This window comes from Oncorhynchus gorbuscha, linkage group LG13 (assembly GCF_021184085.1).
Source record: "Oncorhynchus gorbuscha isolate QuinsamMale2020 ecotype Even-year linkage group LG13, OgorEven_v1.0, whole genome shotgun sequence".
In the NCBI taxonomy this organism is placed as follows: Eukaryota; Metazoa; Chordata; class Actinopteri; order Salmoniformes; family Salmonidae; genus Oncorhynchus; species Oncorhynchus gorbuscha.
This window is the reverse complement of record NC_060185.1, coordinates 20,690,554-20,709,564: the sequence shown is the minus strand read 5'-3', so window position 1 is coordinate 20,709,564 and position 19,011 is coordinate 20,690,554. Positions and strand designations below refer to the sequence as shown.

Here is a 19,011-nt window from a genome sequence, read left to right as displayed (position 1 = left end):
CACAAACACTTTTTTCTACTACACAGTATTTAGTCTAAAATCACAATACTTTGTCAATACTGAAGCCGAAAGGAAAGACAAAGGGAAGATGAGAGAAAGAGAGGCAACTCCTCATGCTAACACATACTGTAAAGAAGGGGAACTTATTTAAAGGGGACTTGACTTGCTGTAAGAGGATGAGTCTAATGGTGCCATCAAATACATCCCTAAAATCATTCAGTCGTTTTGACTTGGCTCACTGTGACATTTACCACCTGTAACCTCCTCCTCCACCTGTCACCTCCTCTTCCACCTGTCATTCCTCTACCCATCAGTCACCTCTTCCACCTCCTCTACCCATCAGTCACCTCCTCCACCCATCAGTCACCTTATCCACCTCCTCTACCCATCAGTCACCTCTTCTACCCATCAGTCACCTCCTCTACCCATCAGTCACCTCTTCCACCTCCTCTACCCATCAGTCACCTCTTCCACCTCCTCTACCCATCAGTCACCTCTTCCACCTCCTCTACCCATCCGTCACCTCTTCCACCCACCAGTCACCTCTTCCACCAGTCACCTCTTCCACCAGTCACCTCCTCCACCTGTCACAACATTTATTTCTCTCCTTTTAGTTCTGCTGTCCTATGATTGGCAACCTCCTACACTCTTGTTACAGTTTCATGCTAGTACCCCTGAAGTACATTTTGTGGATAGGCCCTCTGTGGATAGGCCAAGTACCCCCTGGGGTCCTAGTACCCCTGAAGTACATTTTGTGGATAGGCCCTCTGTGGATAGGCCAAGTACCCCCTGGGGTCCTAGTACCCCTGAAGTACATTTTGCGGATAGGCCAAGTACCCCCTGGAGTCCTAGTACCCCCGAAGTACATTTTGTGGATAGGCCCCCTGTGGATAGGCCAAGTACCCCCTGGGGTCCTAGTACCCCTGCTCGGGAGCCATTGCTTTAGCACACGTTAATAAACCCCACATACAAAACGCATGAAATAAGTAAAATAATTAGGCCTAAAAAATACATCTAAGAAATAAAATTACTAAACAATACTTGTCAAATTTGTATCTATGTGCTTCTTAATAGTGGATAAAGGGCCGGTTGAGCATGGACAGCAGTGAAATAGTCCACATAAAGCAACTGTGGTCAGTGAATTTTTAATAAAATAGTTTTAAAAATCTGTCTCAAAGTACATATATATAAAAATCACCAACAGTTTACCTAATAATTTACACTCTTTGCCACTGAAGGCTCACTTCCCAAGAATAGCGCTCCGTCTCACCTTATTGTTGATTAGAGCACTTAATTTCTAGATCCTTCTTTATGTCATCTCGAAGCGTCTATCGCTGCGTTTCTATTACACCTATCTCATTCAGTTTATAATCTAGCTGCCGGGATGTGAAGACTGCCTGAAGCCTAACGGTTAGTTCATACGAGACGATTCTCAGTCCTAAAATTGATAAAATCGGTACCCAACCTGAAAAACCCCCCCGCTTCCTAGACCTCCCCTCTGGTTTCCACTAGTTGCCACAGCCACAAAGTCAAATTGGTTATAGGCCTATTGTAAAAATTCATGAAAACAATAGCTTTTTTTGTCGTAATTTAAGGTTAGCAGTATGGTTAAGTTTAAAATCACAGTTTAAGAGGAGACATTGCAGACATGCGTGTTGGACTTTGTGGCTGTGGTAACTAGTGACGACCCTCCCCTTGCTAGAACGACAAACTGTTCTCGTCGATATTAAGGAATTGTTTGTGTGCTGCCCTCGAGCCCCAATCTGGGAGAATGTAGAATAATAAATACTACTTAGTTTGCGGTGGAAACTGAGCTGCACTTCCGAACCTCCTGCCAAATGTATGACCATATTAGAGACACATATTTCCGCAGATTACACAGATCCACAAAGAATTTGAAAACAAACCCGATTTGGAAAAACTCCCATATCTACTGGCTGAAATCCTCCTTTGGCCACCTCTCCTTCCAGTTCTCTGCTGCCAATGACTGGAACGAATTGCAAAAAAAAAATCACTGAAGCTGGAGACTCATATATCCCTCTCTAACTTTAAGCACCAGCTGTCAGAGCAGCTCACAGATCACAGCCCATCTGTAAACAGCCCATCCAACTACCTCATCCCCATACTGTTTTTTGTTTGTTGCTCCTTTGCACCCCAGTATCTCTACTTGCACATTCATCTTCTGCACATCTATCATTCCAGTGTTAAATTGCTAAATTGTAATTATTTCACCACTATGGCCTATTTATTGCCTTACCTCCCGAATCGTACTAAATTTACACACACTGTATATAGATTTTTATTTTGTATTATTGACTGTGTTTGTTTATTCCATGTGTAACTCTGTGTCGCCACTGCTTTGCTTTATCTTGGCCAGGTCGCAGTTGTAAATGAGAACTTGTTCTCAACTGGCCAACCTGGTTAAATAAAGGTGGAAAAATATACTAGTGTGCCATCACAGCAGCAAGATTTGTGACCTGTTACCACAAGAAAAGGGCAACCAGTGAAGAACAAACACCAACGTAAATACAACCCAATTTATGTTTATTTTCCCTTTTTAACTTCAACTATTTTCACATCGTTACAACTGTATATATCTACTTCACTTGCTTTGGCAATGCTATCATATATTTTCCATGCCAATAAAGTCCCTTGAAGAGCCAGAGCGATTCTTACGTGCTGACCAGACCGGACACGTAGCGAGCGTCACAAAATAAATGTAGAAATCCATGTTATTCAATTATGGCTCCCACACTGCTCACGTGCAGCAACGAGCGTCTGCGTTGCCAAGAGCTAAAATAGAAGTCATTCCTATTTCTGACGCAGATCTTGCTGAAAGTCCTGCCTCTCCCATCTCCTCATTGGTTTATAGAAGCAGGTACCCACGTGCCATCTCCTCATTGGTTATACCCACGTGGGTGATTGAAAGACGAACTGTGTTGCCGGTCGGTGTAGTAATACAATGAAAGTTTAGATTCCGATCACCATATAAGTTCAAAGATGAAAAAGCCTGGGAGGAGGAGAGATGACTACAAAACGGCAAACAGAATCGTTTATGTGTGGGTTAATTGTTGGAGTAGAGGAACTTGTGCATTTCAGGTAAAATAAGAACTCAATAACTTTTCCGCCGCAACCAGTGATCCGGGTCAACGGCATCAATGTAACAGCATGGCTTCCATCCATCTCCTCGCCCCTACCTGGGCTCGAACCAGAGACCCTCTGCACATATCAACAATGAGCATCGCTCGACAAAAGCTACGGCCCTTGCAGAGCAAGGGGAACAACTACGTCAAGGTCTCAGAGCGAGTGACGTCACTGATTGAAACGCGATTAGCCGCTAACTAGCTAGCTATTTCACATCGGTTACACCAAATTAAAAAATGGAAATATATTTACATAAATATTACAGCGATTACAGCTTCGAGTCTTGGCTATGACGCTACAAGCTTTGCACACACGTATTTGGAGAGGTTCTCCCATTCTTCTCTGCAGATCCTCTCAAGTTGTATAGGGAGCTTTGCTGCACAGCCATTTTCAGGTCTCTCCAGAGATGTTTGATCAGGTTCAAGTCAAAATCTAATAAAATTTTATTGGTCACATACACATGGTTAGCAGATGTTAATGTGAGTGTAGCGAAATGCTTGTGCTTCTAGTTCCGACCATGCAGTAATATCTAACAAGTAATCTAACAATTTCACAACTACCTTATCCACAAGTGTAAAGGAATGAATAAGGATATGTACATATAGATATATGGATGAGCGATGGCTGTGTGGCTTAGCCAAGATGCAGTAGATGGTATAGAGTACAGTATATAGTGGGGCAAAAATGTATTTAGTCAGCCACCAATTGTGCAGGTTCTCCCACATAAAAAGATGAGGTCTGTAATTTATCATATGTACACTTCAACTATGACAGACAAAATGAGAAAGAAAATCACATTGTAGGATTTTTTAATGAATTTATTTGCAAATTATGGTGGAAAATAAGTATTTGGTCAATAACAAAAGTTTCTCAATACTTTGTTATATACCCTTTGTTGGCAATGACAGAGGTCAAACATTTTCTGTAAGTCTTCACAAGGTTTTCACACACGGTTGCTGGTATTTTGGCCCATTCCTCCATGCAGATCTCCACTAGAGCAGTGATGTTTTGGGGCTGTTGCTGGGCAACACGGAATTTCAACTCCCTCCAAAGATTTTCTATGGGTTGAGATCTGGAGACTGGCTAGGCCACTCCAGGACCTTGAAATGCTTCTTACGAAGCCACTCCTTCGTTGCCCGGGCGGTGTGTTTGGGATCATTGTCATGCTGAAAGAACCAGCCACGTTTCATCTTCAATGCCCTTGCTGATGGCAGGCTTTGTACTTTGGTCCCAGCTCTCTGCAGGTCATTCACTAGGTCCCCCCGTGTGGTTCTGGGATTTTTGCTCACCGTTCTTGCGATCATTTTGACCCCATGGGGTGAGATCTTGCATGGAGCCCCAGATCGAGGGAGATTATCAGTGGTCTTGTATGTCTTCCATTTCCTAATAATTGCTCCCACAGTTGATTTCTTCAAACCAAGCTGCTTACATATGGCAGATTCAGTCTTCCCAGCCTGGTGCAGGTCTACAATTTTGTTTCTGGTGTCCTTTGACAGCTCTTTGGTCTTGGCCATAGTGGAGTTGAGTGTGACTGTTTGAGGTTGTGGACAGGTGTCTTTTATACTGATAACAAGTTCAAACAGGTGCCATAAATACAGGTAACGAGTGGAGGACAGAAGAGCCTCAACAAAGAAGTTACAGGTCTGTGAGTCAGAAATCTTGCTTGTTTGTAGGTGACCAAATACTTATTTTCCACCTTTATTTGCAAATAAATACATTTTTAAAAAAATCCTACAATGTGATTTTCTGGATTTTTTCCCTCATTTTGACTGTCATAGTTGAAGTGTACCTATGATGAATGTTACAGGCCTCATATTTTTAAGTGGGAGAACTTGCACAATTGGTGGCTGACTAAATACTTTTGCCCCACTGTACGTCTTGTATTTGTGCCGTTGAATTGAGACTACTTTGTCTCTATACTGACACTTTGCTTGTTTGATTGCCTTGGAGGGAATAGCTACACTGTTTGCATTGCATTCGGCCATGTTTCCGGTCACCTTGCCATGATTTAAACCATGGCAGCGAATGCAGATCCTCTGAAGGCCATCATTCCACGGTCTCCGGTTGGGGAAGGTTTTAGTCGTCACCGTGGGTACGAATTCATCAATGCACTTGCTTATAAACTCACTCTTGAATCAGCGTATACATCAATGTTGTCGTCTGAGGCTATACGGAACACATCCCAGTCCATGTGATCGAAGCAATCTTGAAGCATGGAATCAGATTGGTCGGACCAGCGTTGAACAGACGTGAGCACAGGTATTTCCCATTTTAGTTTCTGTCTATAGGCTGGGAGCAACAAAATGGAGTCGGTCAGATTTGCTGAAAGCAGGGCTTTGTATGAGTAGCAATGATCCAGAGTGCCGCCAGCAAGTCCAGGCTTTGGCTGGGCCACTCAGAGACTTGTCCCGATGCCACTCCTGTGTTGTGTTGGCTGTGTGCTTAGGGTCGTTATCCTGTTGGAAGGTGAACCGTCCCCCCAGTTGGAAGTCCTGAGCAGGTTTTCATCAAGGATCGCTCTGTACTTTGCGCAGGTCATATTTACCACAATCCTGACTAGTCTTCCAGTGCCTGCCGCTGAAAAACATCCCCATATCTTGTCTCGGAGCTCTACAGACGATTCCTTCCACATCATGGCTTGGTTTTTACTCTGTCATGTACAGTCAACTGAGAGACTTGACAGGTGTGTGCCTTTCCAAATCATGTCCAACCAATTTAATTTACCACAGGTGGACTCCAATCAAGTTGTAGAAACATTTAAGAATGCTCAATGGCGAGAGCATGCACTAAAGCTCAATTTTGAGTCTCATAAGAGAGTCTAAATACTTAAGGGATTATGGCTAGCGGAACCCCTCAACATTCCGCTGAAAAGGCAGCGCACAAAAATCTAAAATATATTTTAGAAATGTGTAACTTTCACACATTAACAAGTCCAATAAACCAAATGAAAGATAAGTCTTGTTAATCTACCCATTGTTCCGATTTCAAAAATGCTTTACAGCGAAAGCACAACATGATTATGTTAGGTCAGAGCCAAGTCACAAAAACACAGCCATTTTTTTAGCCAAAAGATAGGCGTCACAAAAAGCTGAAATATAGATCAAATGAATCACTAACCTTTGATGATGATCAGATGATATTCATAGGACATCATGTTAAACAATACATGTATGCTTTGTTCGATAAAGTGCATATTTATATCAAAACATTGTTTACATTGGCGCGTTACGTGCTGTAATGTTTTGCTTCCAAAACATTCGGTGAGTTTGCAGAGCCACATCAATTTACAGAAATACTCATAACATTGATAAGATATTGTTATTCACAGAATTAAAGATAGACTTCTCCTTAATGCAACCGCTGTGTCAGATTTTAATAAAAACTTTACGAACAAAGCATACTATGCAATAATTGGAGTACAGCAATCAGAGACCAAAACAACCCAAAAAGATATCCACCATGAGTCAACACATGTCAGAAAAAGCATAAATATTCACGTACCTTTGATGGATCTTCATCAGAATGCACTCCCAGGAATCCCAGTTCCACAATAAATGTTTGATTTGTTCAATAAAGTTAATCATTTATGTCCAAATAGCTACTTGTTGTTAGCGCGTTCAGCCCAGTAATCCATCTTCATGAGGTACGAGCACTAGATACTGTAGACACTATTCAATAGGCCAAGCTTTGAAAAACTACAAAGCTCTGATTTCCCACTTCCTGGTAGAATTTCTCAGGTTTTCACCTGCCATGAGTTCTGTTATACTCAGACATCATTCAAACAGTTTTAGAAACTTCAGAGTGTTTTGTATCCAATACTACTAATAATATGCATATATTCACAACTGGGACTAAGTAGCAGGCTGTTTACTCTGGGCACGCTTTTCATCCAAATGTGAAAATGCTGCCCCCTATCCCAAACAGATTTAAAAAAAAAAACATAATAAATGGGCACATTTTTTCCTAATAGCCTGTTTTTCCTGTCATTATATGTAGAGGTATTACATTGTTTTTCATAAATGTTTAGAATAATGCTGTAATGTAACAAAATGTGGAGAAACAGGTCTGAATACTTTCCGAGATCACAGTAGACAGTTTATCTGCTGGACAAGGATTGTCCCAACTTTCAAGAAGCCCTGAGCTAAGGTGGCAGATGTAGCCAGGCTATATAAATAAGTGCAGGCAGAAACTTAGAGGTAGCTTACAACAAATGCTAGCAGACAACTTTATTTAACATTATTAAAAAGTTCCATTAAACCATCTCACATTTAAACAATGGAAGCCTGCTTTTTTGTCCAACATTTTCAAGAAACAGTAAAAATGATAAACATCATCAAAAGACAAAACATTTTTTTAAATTTTATTCGCAATTAGATCCAAGATAAGAGCATAAAAGAAATGTGGCACTGGCCAGTCCAGAACAGGCACTCAAGTCCTGCTTAACCATACAAATCAGTTAGGTACTGCATATTATATTGACGTGCCCTTCCTCCCCCTCACACCTCTTCTTGATGTGGTGGGTCAAATGTAATCTCGCAAGCCTTCATCTCAAGCTCTCTCGTTTACAATATGAAATGTCTGGAAGTAAAAGTTGACTAAGGGCCAGCAGTCCTCATTTAGGATGTCCGTCTCCCTTCCTCAAAATGTGATACTGATTCCTCCTAAAAATGGCCCATTCCCAGAGAAAAACAGTGACGCGCACCTCATGTGTAGGCTACTGTGGGGCTTCAGGTGTGTGTAGTTGGCAGGCCCAACAGACAGGGGGCACTCAGCAGGGACGGGTGGCTGCTGACATGCATGGTCCCTGCTGTGGAGTACTTGAGGAAAGTAGCGCGAGTGTCTTTGCTCTGGGCCCGGGCTGCAGCCCCTGCCTGGATGAGCATTATCCTCAGCAGGGTCGTCTCACTGAAGGAGGCAGACAGGACAAAAGGTGTGGGTCAAAACACAACAGAAGTACATTCTACTTCAAAGTCTAATAGTGAAAATTATTGGGTATCATATCAAGTATATTTGCAATCAAGAAAAGAGCCTCTTCTCACCTGCCTACGTGGATACTTGAGGCAACACACCAGGCAGTCTCTCCCTCTGGGGTGGGGGGCTCCTGCAGTACCCTGCGGGACAGACAGAGGGCAGCACCAGCCAGGTGGGCAGCCAGGAACACAACACACTGTCCCTCCAACAGAGAGAGCTCCAGAAGGTAACGGGCCATCCACACCACCTGGACGTAGAGACACGGAAAGGGGGACGTTCCAGGTTGTCTTAATTGCGGTTGTGCTGCACATCTCAGATTACTAATATTTTCATGTGGATCTGATAATGTGAGCAGTTTGACTAGCAACTAGGTTAAAGCAGTCATTTGACTAGCAACTAGGTTAAAGCAGTCATTTGACTAGCAACTAGGTTAAAGCAGTCATTTGACTAGCAACTAGGTTAAAGCAGTCATTTGACTAGCAACTAGGTTAAAGCAGTCATTTGACTAGCAACTAGGTTAAAGCAGTCATTTGACTAGCAACTTTGACTAGGTTAAAGCAGTCATTTGACTAGCAACTAGGTTAAAGCAGTCATTTGACTAGCAACTAGGTTAAAGCAGTCATTTGACTAGCAACTAGGTTAAAGCAGTCATTTGACTAGCAACTAGGTTAAAGCAGTCATTTGACTAGCAACTAGGTTAAAGCAGTCATTTGACTAGCAACTAGGTTAAAGCAGTCATTTGACTAGCAACTAGGTTAAAGCAGTCATTTGACTAGCAACTAGGTTAAAGCAGTCATTTGACTAGCAACTAGGTTAAAGCAGTCATTTGAGTCTTTGAGCAACTAGGTTAAAGCAGTCATTTGACTAGCAACTAGGTTAAAGCAGTCATTTGACTAGCAACTAGGTTAAAGCAGTCATTTGACTAGCAACTAGGTTAAAGCAGTCATTTGACTAGCAACTAGGTTAAAGCAGTCATTTGACTAGCAACTAGTCATTTGACTAGCAACTAGGTTAAAGCAGTCATTTGACTAGCAACTAGGTTAAAGCAGTCATTTGACTAGCAACTAGGTTAAAGCAGTCATTTGGCCAATGCGGTTTCTGTCTGAACATTCCCAGGGCGCCACATAGCACTTGCTAATTGACATTCTGCATTGTGCGGTTTATTTCTGAAAGTTGTATATCCCTATTAAGATGTCCAGTGAAGGTAGACATGCAATTTGTTGACATCACAACACCGTACCGTTTACATATTATCCTGAATGCTAAACAAAAAACGTGTGTTAAATTCACTGCTCTGTCATTTGAGGGAACTGTCGGAGGCACTCGTCTCGTTAACTCTCCAACATTTAGAGAATAAAGGAGCCAACATAGCATCCATTCTAGAATCTGGCCAAACTGCTCAGGGTTAAAGTGGTGAGGGTTCACCCACCTTGGCACTGCAGTGGGCGATTGAGGCAGAGAGGAGCAGGAAGTGCAGGGGAGAGCAGTGGGAAAGCTCAAACTTCAGCTCAGTGAGGACTCGGCGCTCCATACGGAGCAGCTGTCTATTGGAGTAGCCATTCTCCATGAGGAAGCACAGCTCAGACACCTGGAGAGAGGGAGATGTTTAGAGAACACTAGAGAAAGCCCTGGTCCAAAAACAACCCTGCTCAATCCCCTTCTCTAGCTCCCACTGTCAGTGTTTTAAAGTCTGGAAGAACCAGACATATATCCAACTCTTAATTGATTATGCTACACCAAGCTAGGCATAATGGCTTCAGTGAGGGAAAACATTGGTCAAGAACACCATATGTATCTGACCTAGGTTTGATGTAGAGTACCTCAGGGAGAAGACACTCTTCTTTCTTGGCAGCCAGGAAGAGACAGACCACTCCCAGTAGCTGCAGTTTGGCTGTGTTCACCTTGATCTGGTGTAGGCAGCGGTTCAGGAGGTGGACAGACAGGTAGAGGGTCTCCTCTGAGAAATGGAACACCTCCTGTAAGAGGCAGGGGTGATGGGAGGACACAATGGCCTGAATTCTACCACATACATTTAGTCTTAGATAGGCTGAAGGGCATCTGCTTAAAACCTGCTTCACTTTAGAGGGTCAACCTGTTGTCAAGTGCACATTTTCTAAATTTAAGAAGTAGCAAGTTGAGTACATTTTAACCAGGAAATCCTTTTAGATAAATAGTAGAGGACACGAGGGCAACTCACATGGACTTGGATGAGCCAGTCGACCAGGATGGCACGGGTGGTGTATGTGAAAGGTCTGGGTAGGTCTGCATTGGGGAAGGTGAACCGCAACTGACTTCTCTGGAAAAGGAGGCAGTGTCAATTAGAGGTCGAACGATTATGATTTTTCAACGTCGATACAGATTATTGGAGGATCAAAAAAGCCGATACCGATTAATCGGCCGATAAAAAAAATGTATTTGTAATAATGACAATTACAACAATACTGAATGAACACTTATTTTAACTTAATAAAATACATAAATAAAATAAATTTAGGCTCAAGTAAATAATGAAACATGTTAAATTTGGTTTAAATAATGCAAAAACAAAGTGTTGGAGAAGGAAGTAAAAGTGCAATACGTGCTATGTAAGAAAGCTAACGTTTCAGTTCCTTGCTTAGAACAGGAGAACATATGAAAGCTGGTGGTTCCTTTTAACATGAGTCTTCAATATTCCCAGGTAAGAAGTTTTAGGTTGTAGTTATTGTAGGACTATTTCCCTCAATACCATTTGTATTTCATTGACCTTTGACTATTGGATGTTCTTATAGACACTTTAGTATTGCCAGTGTAACAGTAAAACTTCTGTCCCTCTCCTCGCTCCTCCCTGGGCTCGAACCAGCAACACAGCGACAACAGCCACCATCGAAGCAGCGTTACCCATGCAGAGCAAGGGAAACAACCACAGGCTCAGAGCGAGTGACGTTTGAAACGCTATTAGAGCGAGTGATGTTTGAAACGCTATTAGCGCGCGCTAACTAGCTAGCCATTTCACTTCGGTTACACCAGCCTCATCTCGGGAGTTGATAGGCTTGAAGTCATAAACAGCGCAATGCTTGACACACAACAAGCTGCTGGCAAAACGCATGCAAGTGCTGTTTGAATGAATGTTTACGCGCCTGCTTCTGCCTACCACCGCTCAGTCAGATACTTGTATGCTTGTATGCTCAGTCAGATTATATGCAACGCAGGACACGCTAGATAATATCTAGTAATATCAACCATGTGTTGTTAACTAGTGATTATGATTGATTGTTTTTTATAAGATAAGTTTAATGCTAGCTAGCAACTTACCTTGGCTTACTGCATTCGCGTAACAGGCAGTCTCCTTGTGGAGTGCAACGAGAGAGAGGCAGGTCGTTATTGTGTTGGACTAGTTAACTAAGATTGGATCCCCCGAGCTGACAAGGTGAAAATCTGTCGTTCTGCCCCTGAACGAGGCAGTGAACCCACCGTTCATAGAACGGCATTGAAAATAAGAATGTGTTCTTAATTGACTTGCCTAGTTAAATAAAGGTATTACATTTTTTTTTAAAGGCAAATCGGTGCCCAAAAATACTGATTTCTGATTGTTATGAAAACTTGAAATCGGCACTAATTAAATCGGCCGACCTCGTGTCAATGACAGAAGTACAGCAAACCAACAAAATAACTCCACTTGCTTGGTTTCCAGCCCATTGGCAAAAGATTTATGTGGATATTCAAACAACTTCCCAGTGCCGTTTCCACCAAATTGAAATTTGCAGACAAAAATAAAGTTTGCATTTCCATCACAGCTTCAACTCTACCGATAGTTTTGTCACAAAAACTGTTGCATTAAATAGCAAATGTGCAGACTCTGTCCTTCGTGACTCAAAGTTTATGGTTGCTAAAATCAATAGCTTGCTGAATTAATTTTACAGACAGAAAGATCACACCATGTTGAACGAACAAATGCTCTGTCCACATTTATAAAATTGTACCAAAACTTCCTATTGGAGCACAGCTGACGTGATATATTTTTTTATTATACGGTATGACTACCAGCATAAAAACTGTAGATGGAAACCTATTTACTGATTCAAATGTAGAGCGTTTCTTGACTAACAATACAAGCCTACTCCCAATCTTGTTCAACTTTCCTAAGTTGTGACAAGAGTGTGAGCTAAAGCCTAGGAAGCCAAAAACCCTAGGAATTAACTCTGGGATCTAACAAGACTATCTGGGTCTGACGCAAAGCTACTCATGAAATGGAACCACCTCTATTACACCCCCCACCATCATGTCAGAGAAGATGTCCCATGCGTAGCTCCTGTCGTAGATAAGACCAAGCGTCTCCATGGCCAGCTCAGTCTCATGACGAAGCATGCCAGGCACCAACGCCTGCAGGCTATAGAGGCCCTGGAGGCCATGCAGGTAGATCAGCACAGCCTCTTCCTCCATACAGCCACCTGACCTTAGTAGAGATAGGGTTAACTTAGTACAGACATGGCTTGACACACAATTATATGTTATATTTGGTAGAGGAATATATTGCAGTGACCTGAATGAGAGGGGCTGTCGTCCTCATGGAAGCCCATGATAATGCCATCATCTGTTGACACAGGCAGCCTCCTGGCCTGCACAGACATACACAGCAGGACAATTACATTAACACAGAGCGTGAAACAGAAGGATAAAATATCAAAATATGGTATTGTAAGATTGCATTAATATGGAGACTCCACATACTGTTCTGAGACTTCATTAATTGATTTGATGTGAAGTGTACTCGATGCATAAAGACTAGAGAGCAAGCAATGGGGTGAGACATTAGTATATGCACTTGAATGTGGGCCTTCGCAGCTGGGGTTTATTCATTATGCCATTTATGTTGCAAAACCCTCCTTAAACATAAGCCAACTGAAAGGAACCTACCTGAATTTGTCCAATAGAACCTCAAATTTTACAGTATGGACTAATGATTACACTCCAGAACAGACGGAAGAGCATTAACCGGGGGAAGAGGAAGTGGAATAGAAGGCAGGTCAGGCTCTATTAGAATGAAAGAGGTGTACCCATCTGGCCTCTGGTTCAGTTTTCTGGTAGGTCCCCTTGGACTCTCCCTCCTGGGGCTGCCAACGCTCTTTGGGCCCACAGGCATTGGCCAAGGCTCTTAAGGGGGCTCGTCTCTCTTCCGCCACCTGTGTTGGAGGCAGCCAAAAATACATCTTAGGTAACCCTTGTGTACATCTTCATCCGTCCCTATATAAACTCAGCATTGCCTGCAATGACAAGCAAAGTTAAGATGCGGTGACACCCCAGACCACGACGGAACCTCCAGCACCAACACGATCCCGTTCCAGAGCACAGGCCTCGGTGTAACGCCCATTCCTTCAACGAGAAACGCGAATCCGACCATCACCCCTGGTGAGACAAAACCGCAACTCGTCAGTGAAGAGCACTTTTTACCAGTCCCGTCTGGTCCAGCGACGGTGGGTTTGTGCCCATAGCCGACGTTGTTGCCGGTGATGTCTGGTGAGGACCTGCCTTACAACAGGCCTACAAGCCCTCAGTCCAGCCTATTGTGGACAGTCAGTACTAATGGAGGGATTGTGCGTTCCTGGTGTAACTTGGGCAGTTGTTGCCATTTTGTACCTGTCCAGCAGGTGTATGGATGTACCGATCCTGTGCAGATGTTGTTACACGTGGTCCGCCACTGCGAGGACAATCAGCTGTCCGTCCTGTCTCCCTGTAGTGCCGTCTTAGGAGTCTCACAGTACGGACATTGCAATGTATTGCCCTTGCAACATCTGCAGTCCTCATGTCTCCTTGCAGCATGCCTACGGCACATTAACGCAGGTGAGCAAGGACCCTGGGCATCTTTCTTTTGGTGTTTTTCCAGAATCAGTAGAAAGGCCTCTTCAGTGTCCAAAGTTTACATAATTGACCACAGTCTGTAAGCTGTTCGTGTCTTAACGACCGTTCCACAGGTGCATGTTAAGCATTTCACTGTAGGGTCTACACCAGTTGTATTTGGCGCACGTGACAAATAAACTTAGATTTAATGTTCATTAATTGTTTATGGTTCATTGAACAAGCATGGGAAACTGTTTCAAGCCTTTACAATGAAGATCTGTGAAGTAACTTGGATTTTTACAAATTATCTTTGAAAGGCAGGGTCCTGAAAAGGGGACGTTTCTTTTTTTTGCTGAGTTTAAATCCTAATAAGCATTCTAAAAACAGAAATGACAAATTACAATGCCCCTCCCCTGGACTACATTTAAAAATCACTAAACCATCCACTGGTCTGAAATTGAAAATGCATTTAGAAAGTATTCAGACCTGCACTTGTTCCGCATGTCGTTAGCCTCCTAAGATGGATTCAACCCCCCCGCCCCCCCTATCAATCAATCTACACACAATACCACATAATGACAGAAACCAGGTCTAGAAATGTACTGTATTAAAAACGGAAACATTTACATAAGTAGCCGGACCATTTACTCTGTTCTTTGTTGAAGCACCTTCGGCAGCAATTACAGCCTCAAGTCTTCTTGGGTGTGATGCTACAAGCTTGGCACACCTGTATTGGAGAGTTCCTCCCATTCTTCTCTGAAGATCCTCTCAAGCTCTGTCAGGTTGGATTGGGAGCTTTGCTGCATAGCCATTTTCAAGTCTCTCCAGAGATGTTTGATCAGGTTCAAGTCTGGGCTCTGGCTGGGACACTCAAGGACATTCAGAGACTTGTCCAGAAGCCATGCCTGTGTTGTCTTGGCTGTGTGCTAAGGCTTGTTATCCTGTTGGAAGGTTAACAGTCGCCCCCAGTCGGAGGTCCTGAGTAGGTTGTCATCAAGGGTCTCTGTACTTTGCTCCATTCAGCTTTGCCTCAATCCTGACTAGTTTCCCAGTCCCTGCCACTGAAAAACATCCCCCCCCAGCATGATTCTGCCACCGCCATGATTCCCCGTAGGGATGGTGCCAGGTTTCCTCCAAATGTGACGCTTTGAATTCTTTGGCCTGAATGCCATCTTGGTTATATCAGACCAGAGAATGTTTATGTTCTGAGAGTCCTTCAGGTGTCTTTTGGCTAACTCCAAGCGGGTTGTCATGTGCCTTTTACTGAGGAGTGGCTTCCATCTGGCCACTACCATAAAGGATGATTGGTGGAGTGCTGCAGAGATAGTTGTCCTTATGGAAGGTTCTGCCATCTTTAGAGAGGAACTCTGGAATTCGGTCAGAGTGACCATGGGGTTCTTGGTCACCTCCCTGACCAAGGCCCTCTCCCGATTGCTCAGTTTGGCCAGAAGAAGAGTCTTGGAAGTACTTTGGAACCACCATTTAAGAATAAATGGAGGCCACTGTGTTCGAAGGGGCCCAACAATGACAGTCATTTTTTGGTACCCTTCCCCACATCTGTGCCTTGACACAGTCTTGTCTCGGAGCTCAACAGACAATTCCTTCAACCTTGTGGCTTGGTTTTTGCTTTGACATGCACTGTCAACGGTTTAACCTTATATAGACAGGTGTGTGCCTTTCCAAATCATGTCCAATCAATTTAATTCCCCGCAGGTGGACTCCAATCAAGTTGTCGAAACAGCTCAAGGATGATCAATGGAAACAGAATGTACCCGAGATAAATTTCATAGTAAGGGTCTGAATACGTAAGTGAATAAGGTATGTTTTATAAATTTGCCAACATTTCTAAAAACCTGTTTTCGCTTTGTCATTATGGGGTATTGTGTCTAGATTGATGAGATTGTATTTAAAAAAAAAATCAATTTTAGAATAAGGCTGTAATGAAACTAAATGTGGAAGGGGTCTGAATACTTTCCAAATGAAGTGCACACACACGTGCGCAATGTCACCCCTCATCTCTGATTCTCCACTGGGTGGGCAATATCAAATGCGCCTAGGGGCCATTTAATGTGGTCTCAATCATTTGATTCACAAGCTACTAAGCAGATAAAAGTTATATTTCTAAGACGCTGGGATGGTGTAAATAAAACAAGGCAGTTTTTACACACTGCAATAAATATTCCAACCCTATGCCCGTCTGCTCTTCTCTTGCTGATCAAAATAGTTTGTGTGCTTCTTAACCAATGGCTGTGCAGTGTAGAGCTATGGTGGCAGTTCAGGAGGGGAGTCAACGGAGTCAAATAGTTTTTGATTAGAAACCCTAACCCCACACGGCCGCGTGGAAACCCTAACCCCACACGGCCGCGTGGAAACCCTAACCCCACACGGCCGCGTGGAAACCCTAACCCCACACGGCCGCGTGGAAACCCTAACCCCACACGGCCGCGTGGAAACCCTAACCCCACACGGCCGCGTGGAAACCCTAACCCCACACGGCCGCGTGGAAACCCTAACCCCACACGGCCGCGTGGAAACCCCACACGGCCGCGTGGAACCCCACACGGCCGCGTGGAAACCCTAACCCCACACGGCCGCGTGGAAACCCTAACCCCACACGGCCGCGTGGACCCCAACGGCCTAACCCCCCCACACGGCCGCGTGGAAACCCTAACCCCACACGGCCGCGTGGAAACCCTAACCCCACACGGCCGCGTGGAAACCCTAACCCCACACGGCCGCGTGGAAACCCTAACCCCACACGGCCGCGTGGAAACCCTAACCCCACACGGCCGCGTGGAAACCCTAACCCCACACGGCCGCGTGGAAACCCTAAACCCCACACGGCCGCGTGGAAACCCTAACCCCACACGGCCGCGTGGAAACCCTAACCCCACACGGCCGCGTGGAAACCCTAACCCCACACGGCCGCGTGGAAACCCTAACCCCACACGGCCGCGTGGAAACCCTAACCCCACACGGCCGCGTGGAAACCCTAACCCCACACGGCCGCGTGGAAACCCTAACCCCACACGGCCGCGTGGAAACCCTAACCCCACACGGCCGCGTGGAAACCCTAACCCCACACGGCCGCGTGGAAACCCTAACCCCACACGGCCGCACACCACACACTAAACTAGTGCAACACAGTTTTCCCTGCCATGACCCACCAAGAGAAGATGACGTGCAGCCTCGTGGAGGGGGAAGAAATGTTTTATAGTTATGATTATTTGTATGTAGTATTTGATCTATAGGCCAAGAACGCGTTAAACTGATTACTCGATTGTGGGGGTTGAATAGTGTGATCGGTAACAGTTGGTGGGAATCACAATCAAATAAATCTGTAGAATAAATTCTAGCTCTTAAAGGGGCAGTAGCCTACCTTGGGTGTACAATCTAATTTAAAGCAGTTATTAATCTGCAGTAATTCTGCCATTTCTTCTGTTACCAATACTATTTACATGTTAATAGTAGCTTCTGATTACAATTACATCTAATCTTTTAACTAAATTCAATCTATTAGCTTCCTAAATGTACATAGGCACACATACACACATATATATATACACACACTGTTCAATAACACGTCCTGATGGAATGGCTTGTGCTTTACCATGTAAAACCCTGAGAGCATTGAGTGACTGTTGTAAAAAGACCTTGGTTTGTTCCTAAATATAGCAATGTGAATGCAAAGAGAACAGAAGCCTAACCAACAACGAAAAGGGATGAGAGTTCTCACCCAAAGGCAGTACAAACATTTAACATTTATTTTACCCCAGCGTTCACTTTAAAGACTGAGATGGCTTATTTTATTAAGAGGAGATGTGTAAACACCCTTATTAACAAAACTCCCTCCTACAGAAGATGCCTTTGTCCAATGACATGTGTAATGGACCTGAGCATCATGATCAAGGGCTACAAATGATTTATGAAACCATTCCCACACAAAACCAGAAAATGAATGTAAATTGTTTTAATACTTTTATTTAACTAGGCAAGTCAGTTACTAACAAATTATTATTTACAAATTGCGGCCTACCAAAAAGGCAAAAGCCCCCCCTGTGGGGTTGGGATTAAAAACATAGGACCACTAACATCACGACAAGAGAACCCACAATACATAATGGACCTAAGAACACAGCATGTTAGCGCCACATAACACAACATGGTAGCAGCATAAAACATGGTACAAACATTATTGGGCACAGACAACAGCACAAAGGTAAGGCAGATACAGTTGTAGCTGCTTCGCGTGTTGTATTGAATGTAAGTGTCCATGATTGAGTCTTTGAAGAGATGGAGATAAGTGTTTTTTTTTGCAGCTCGTTCCAGTCGCTAGATGCAGCGAACTGAAAAGAGGAGCGACCCAGGGGTGTGTGCTTTGGGGACCTTTAACCAAATGTGACTGGCAGAACAGAACGGGTGTTGTATGTGGAGGACGAGGGCTAAAGTAGGTATCTTAGGGCGAGTGAGGCCTACGAGGGCTTTATAACTTGAGCATCAACCAGTGGGTAGTGCGACGGGTATAAAGATATAAACAGTTTATTTAGTAAATATTTTATTCACCAATCATGCAGTTAAAATAGAGTTACGGGCTTCTAAGTAAGCATTTAACGGGAAGGTTAACACCTGTTACATTCGGCGAATGGGAAAAAATAAAATGTGATATACTTGGAAAGGGATAAACAAACTCGCAGGTGTGGGTCACCGGTGTTGTGCGCCATTTAAATGTTTAGACACATTATGGGACGTCGAATACACAAAACTGTACGCATTATATTTAAACTTTAAACTCACCTTCTTGTGCAAGTCCAGCAGTGGGATGGAATCGCAGAATCCAGTCTTGGCCATGATGCTTCGATCCGGAGAGAAATTCACTTCGAGGCGCTGCAGCTACTTGAAACCACGAGGAGTGGGAGATGAGACGCGAGACACAAAACAGTCAACATTATCTGACAGTCGGCTAATAAACACACGTGATTGACTAATTAGGGTTGGGGAGGTAGACGTCATGATTTGCATGTGTGTGACTGATCCCTGATCAGTTTACACTCTTACATAATTCAGCACACATTTGGCAGATGA

At 43.7% G+C, this 19,011-nt stretch overlaps 1 protein-coding gene across 2 annotated transcripts; it reads right to left on the bottom strand.

Annotated features, from left to right (window-relative positions):
- Positions 1 to 7,341: 7,341 nt before the first annotated feature.
- On the bottom strand, positions 7,342 to 18,896 carry LOC123993890 (cyclin P). Of its 2 annotated transcripts, XM_046296361.1 has the most exons (9): positions 18,724 to 18,892; positions 13,149 to 13,274; positions 12,635 to 12,710; positions 12,370 to 12,542; positions 10,313 to 10,411; positions 9,936 to 10,091; positions 9,545 to 9,703; positions 8,184 to 8,362; positions 7,342 to 8,049 (listed from the first exon to the last, which is right to left on the bottom strand). In XM_046296361.1, the coding sequence occupies exons 1-9, from the start codon at positions 18,775 to 18,777 to the stop codon at positions 7,872 to 7,874; spliced, it is 1,200 nt and encodes a 399-aa protein (XP_046152317.1). In that variant the 5' UTR covers positions 18,778 to 18,892; the 3' UTR covers positions 7,342 to 7,871. The 2 variants fall into 2 exon arrangements, with proteins under 2 accessions (XP_046152317.1, XP_046152319.1); XM_046296363.1 differs by lacking the exon at positions 13,149 to 13,274 and having other exon boundaries at positions 18,724 to 18,896.
- Between the last annotated feature and the right edge of the window lie 115 nt (positions 18,897 to 19,011).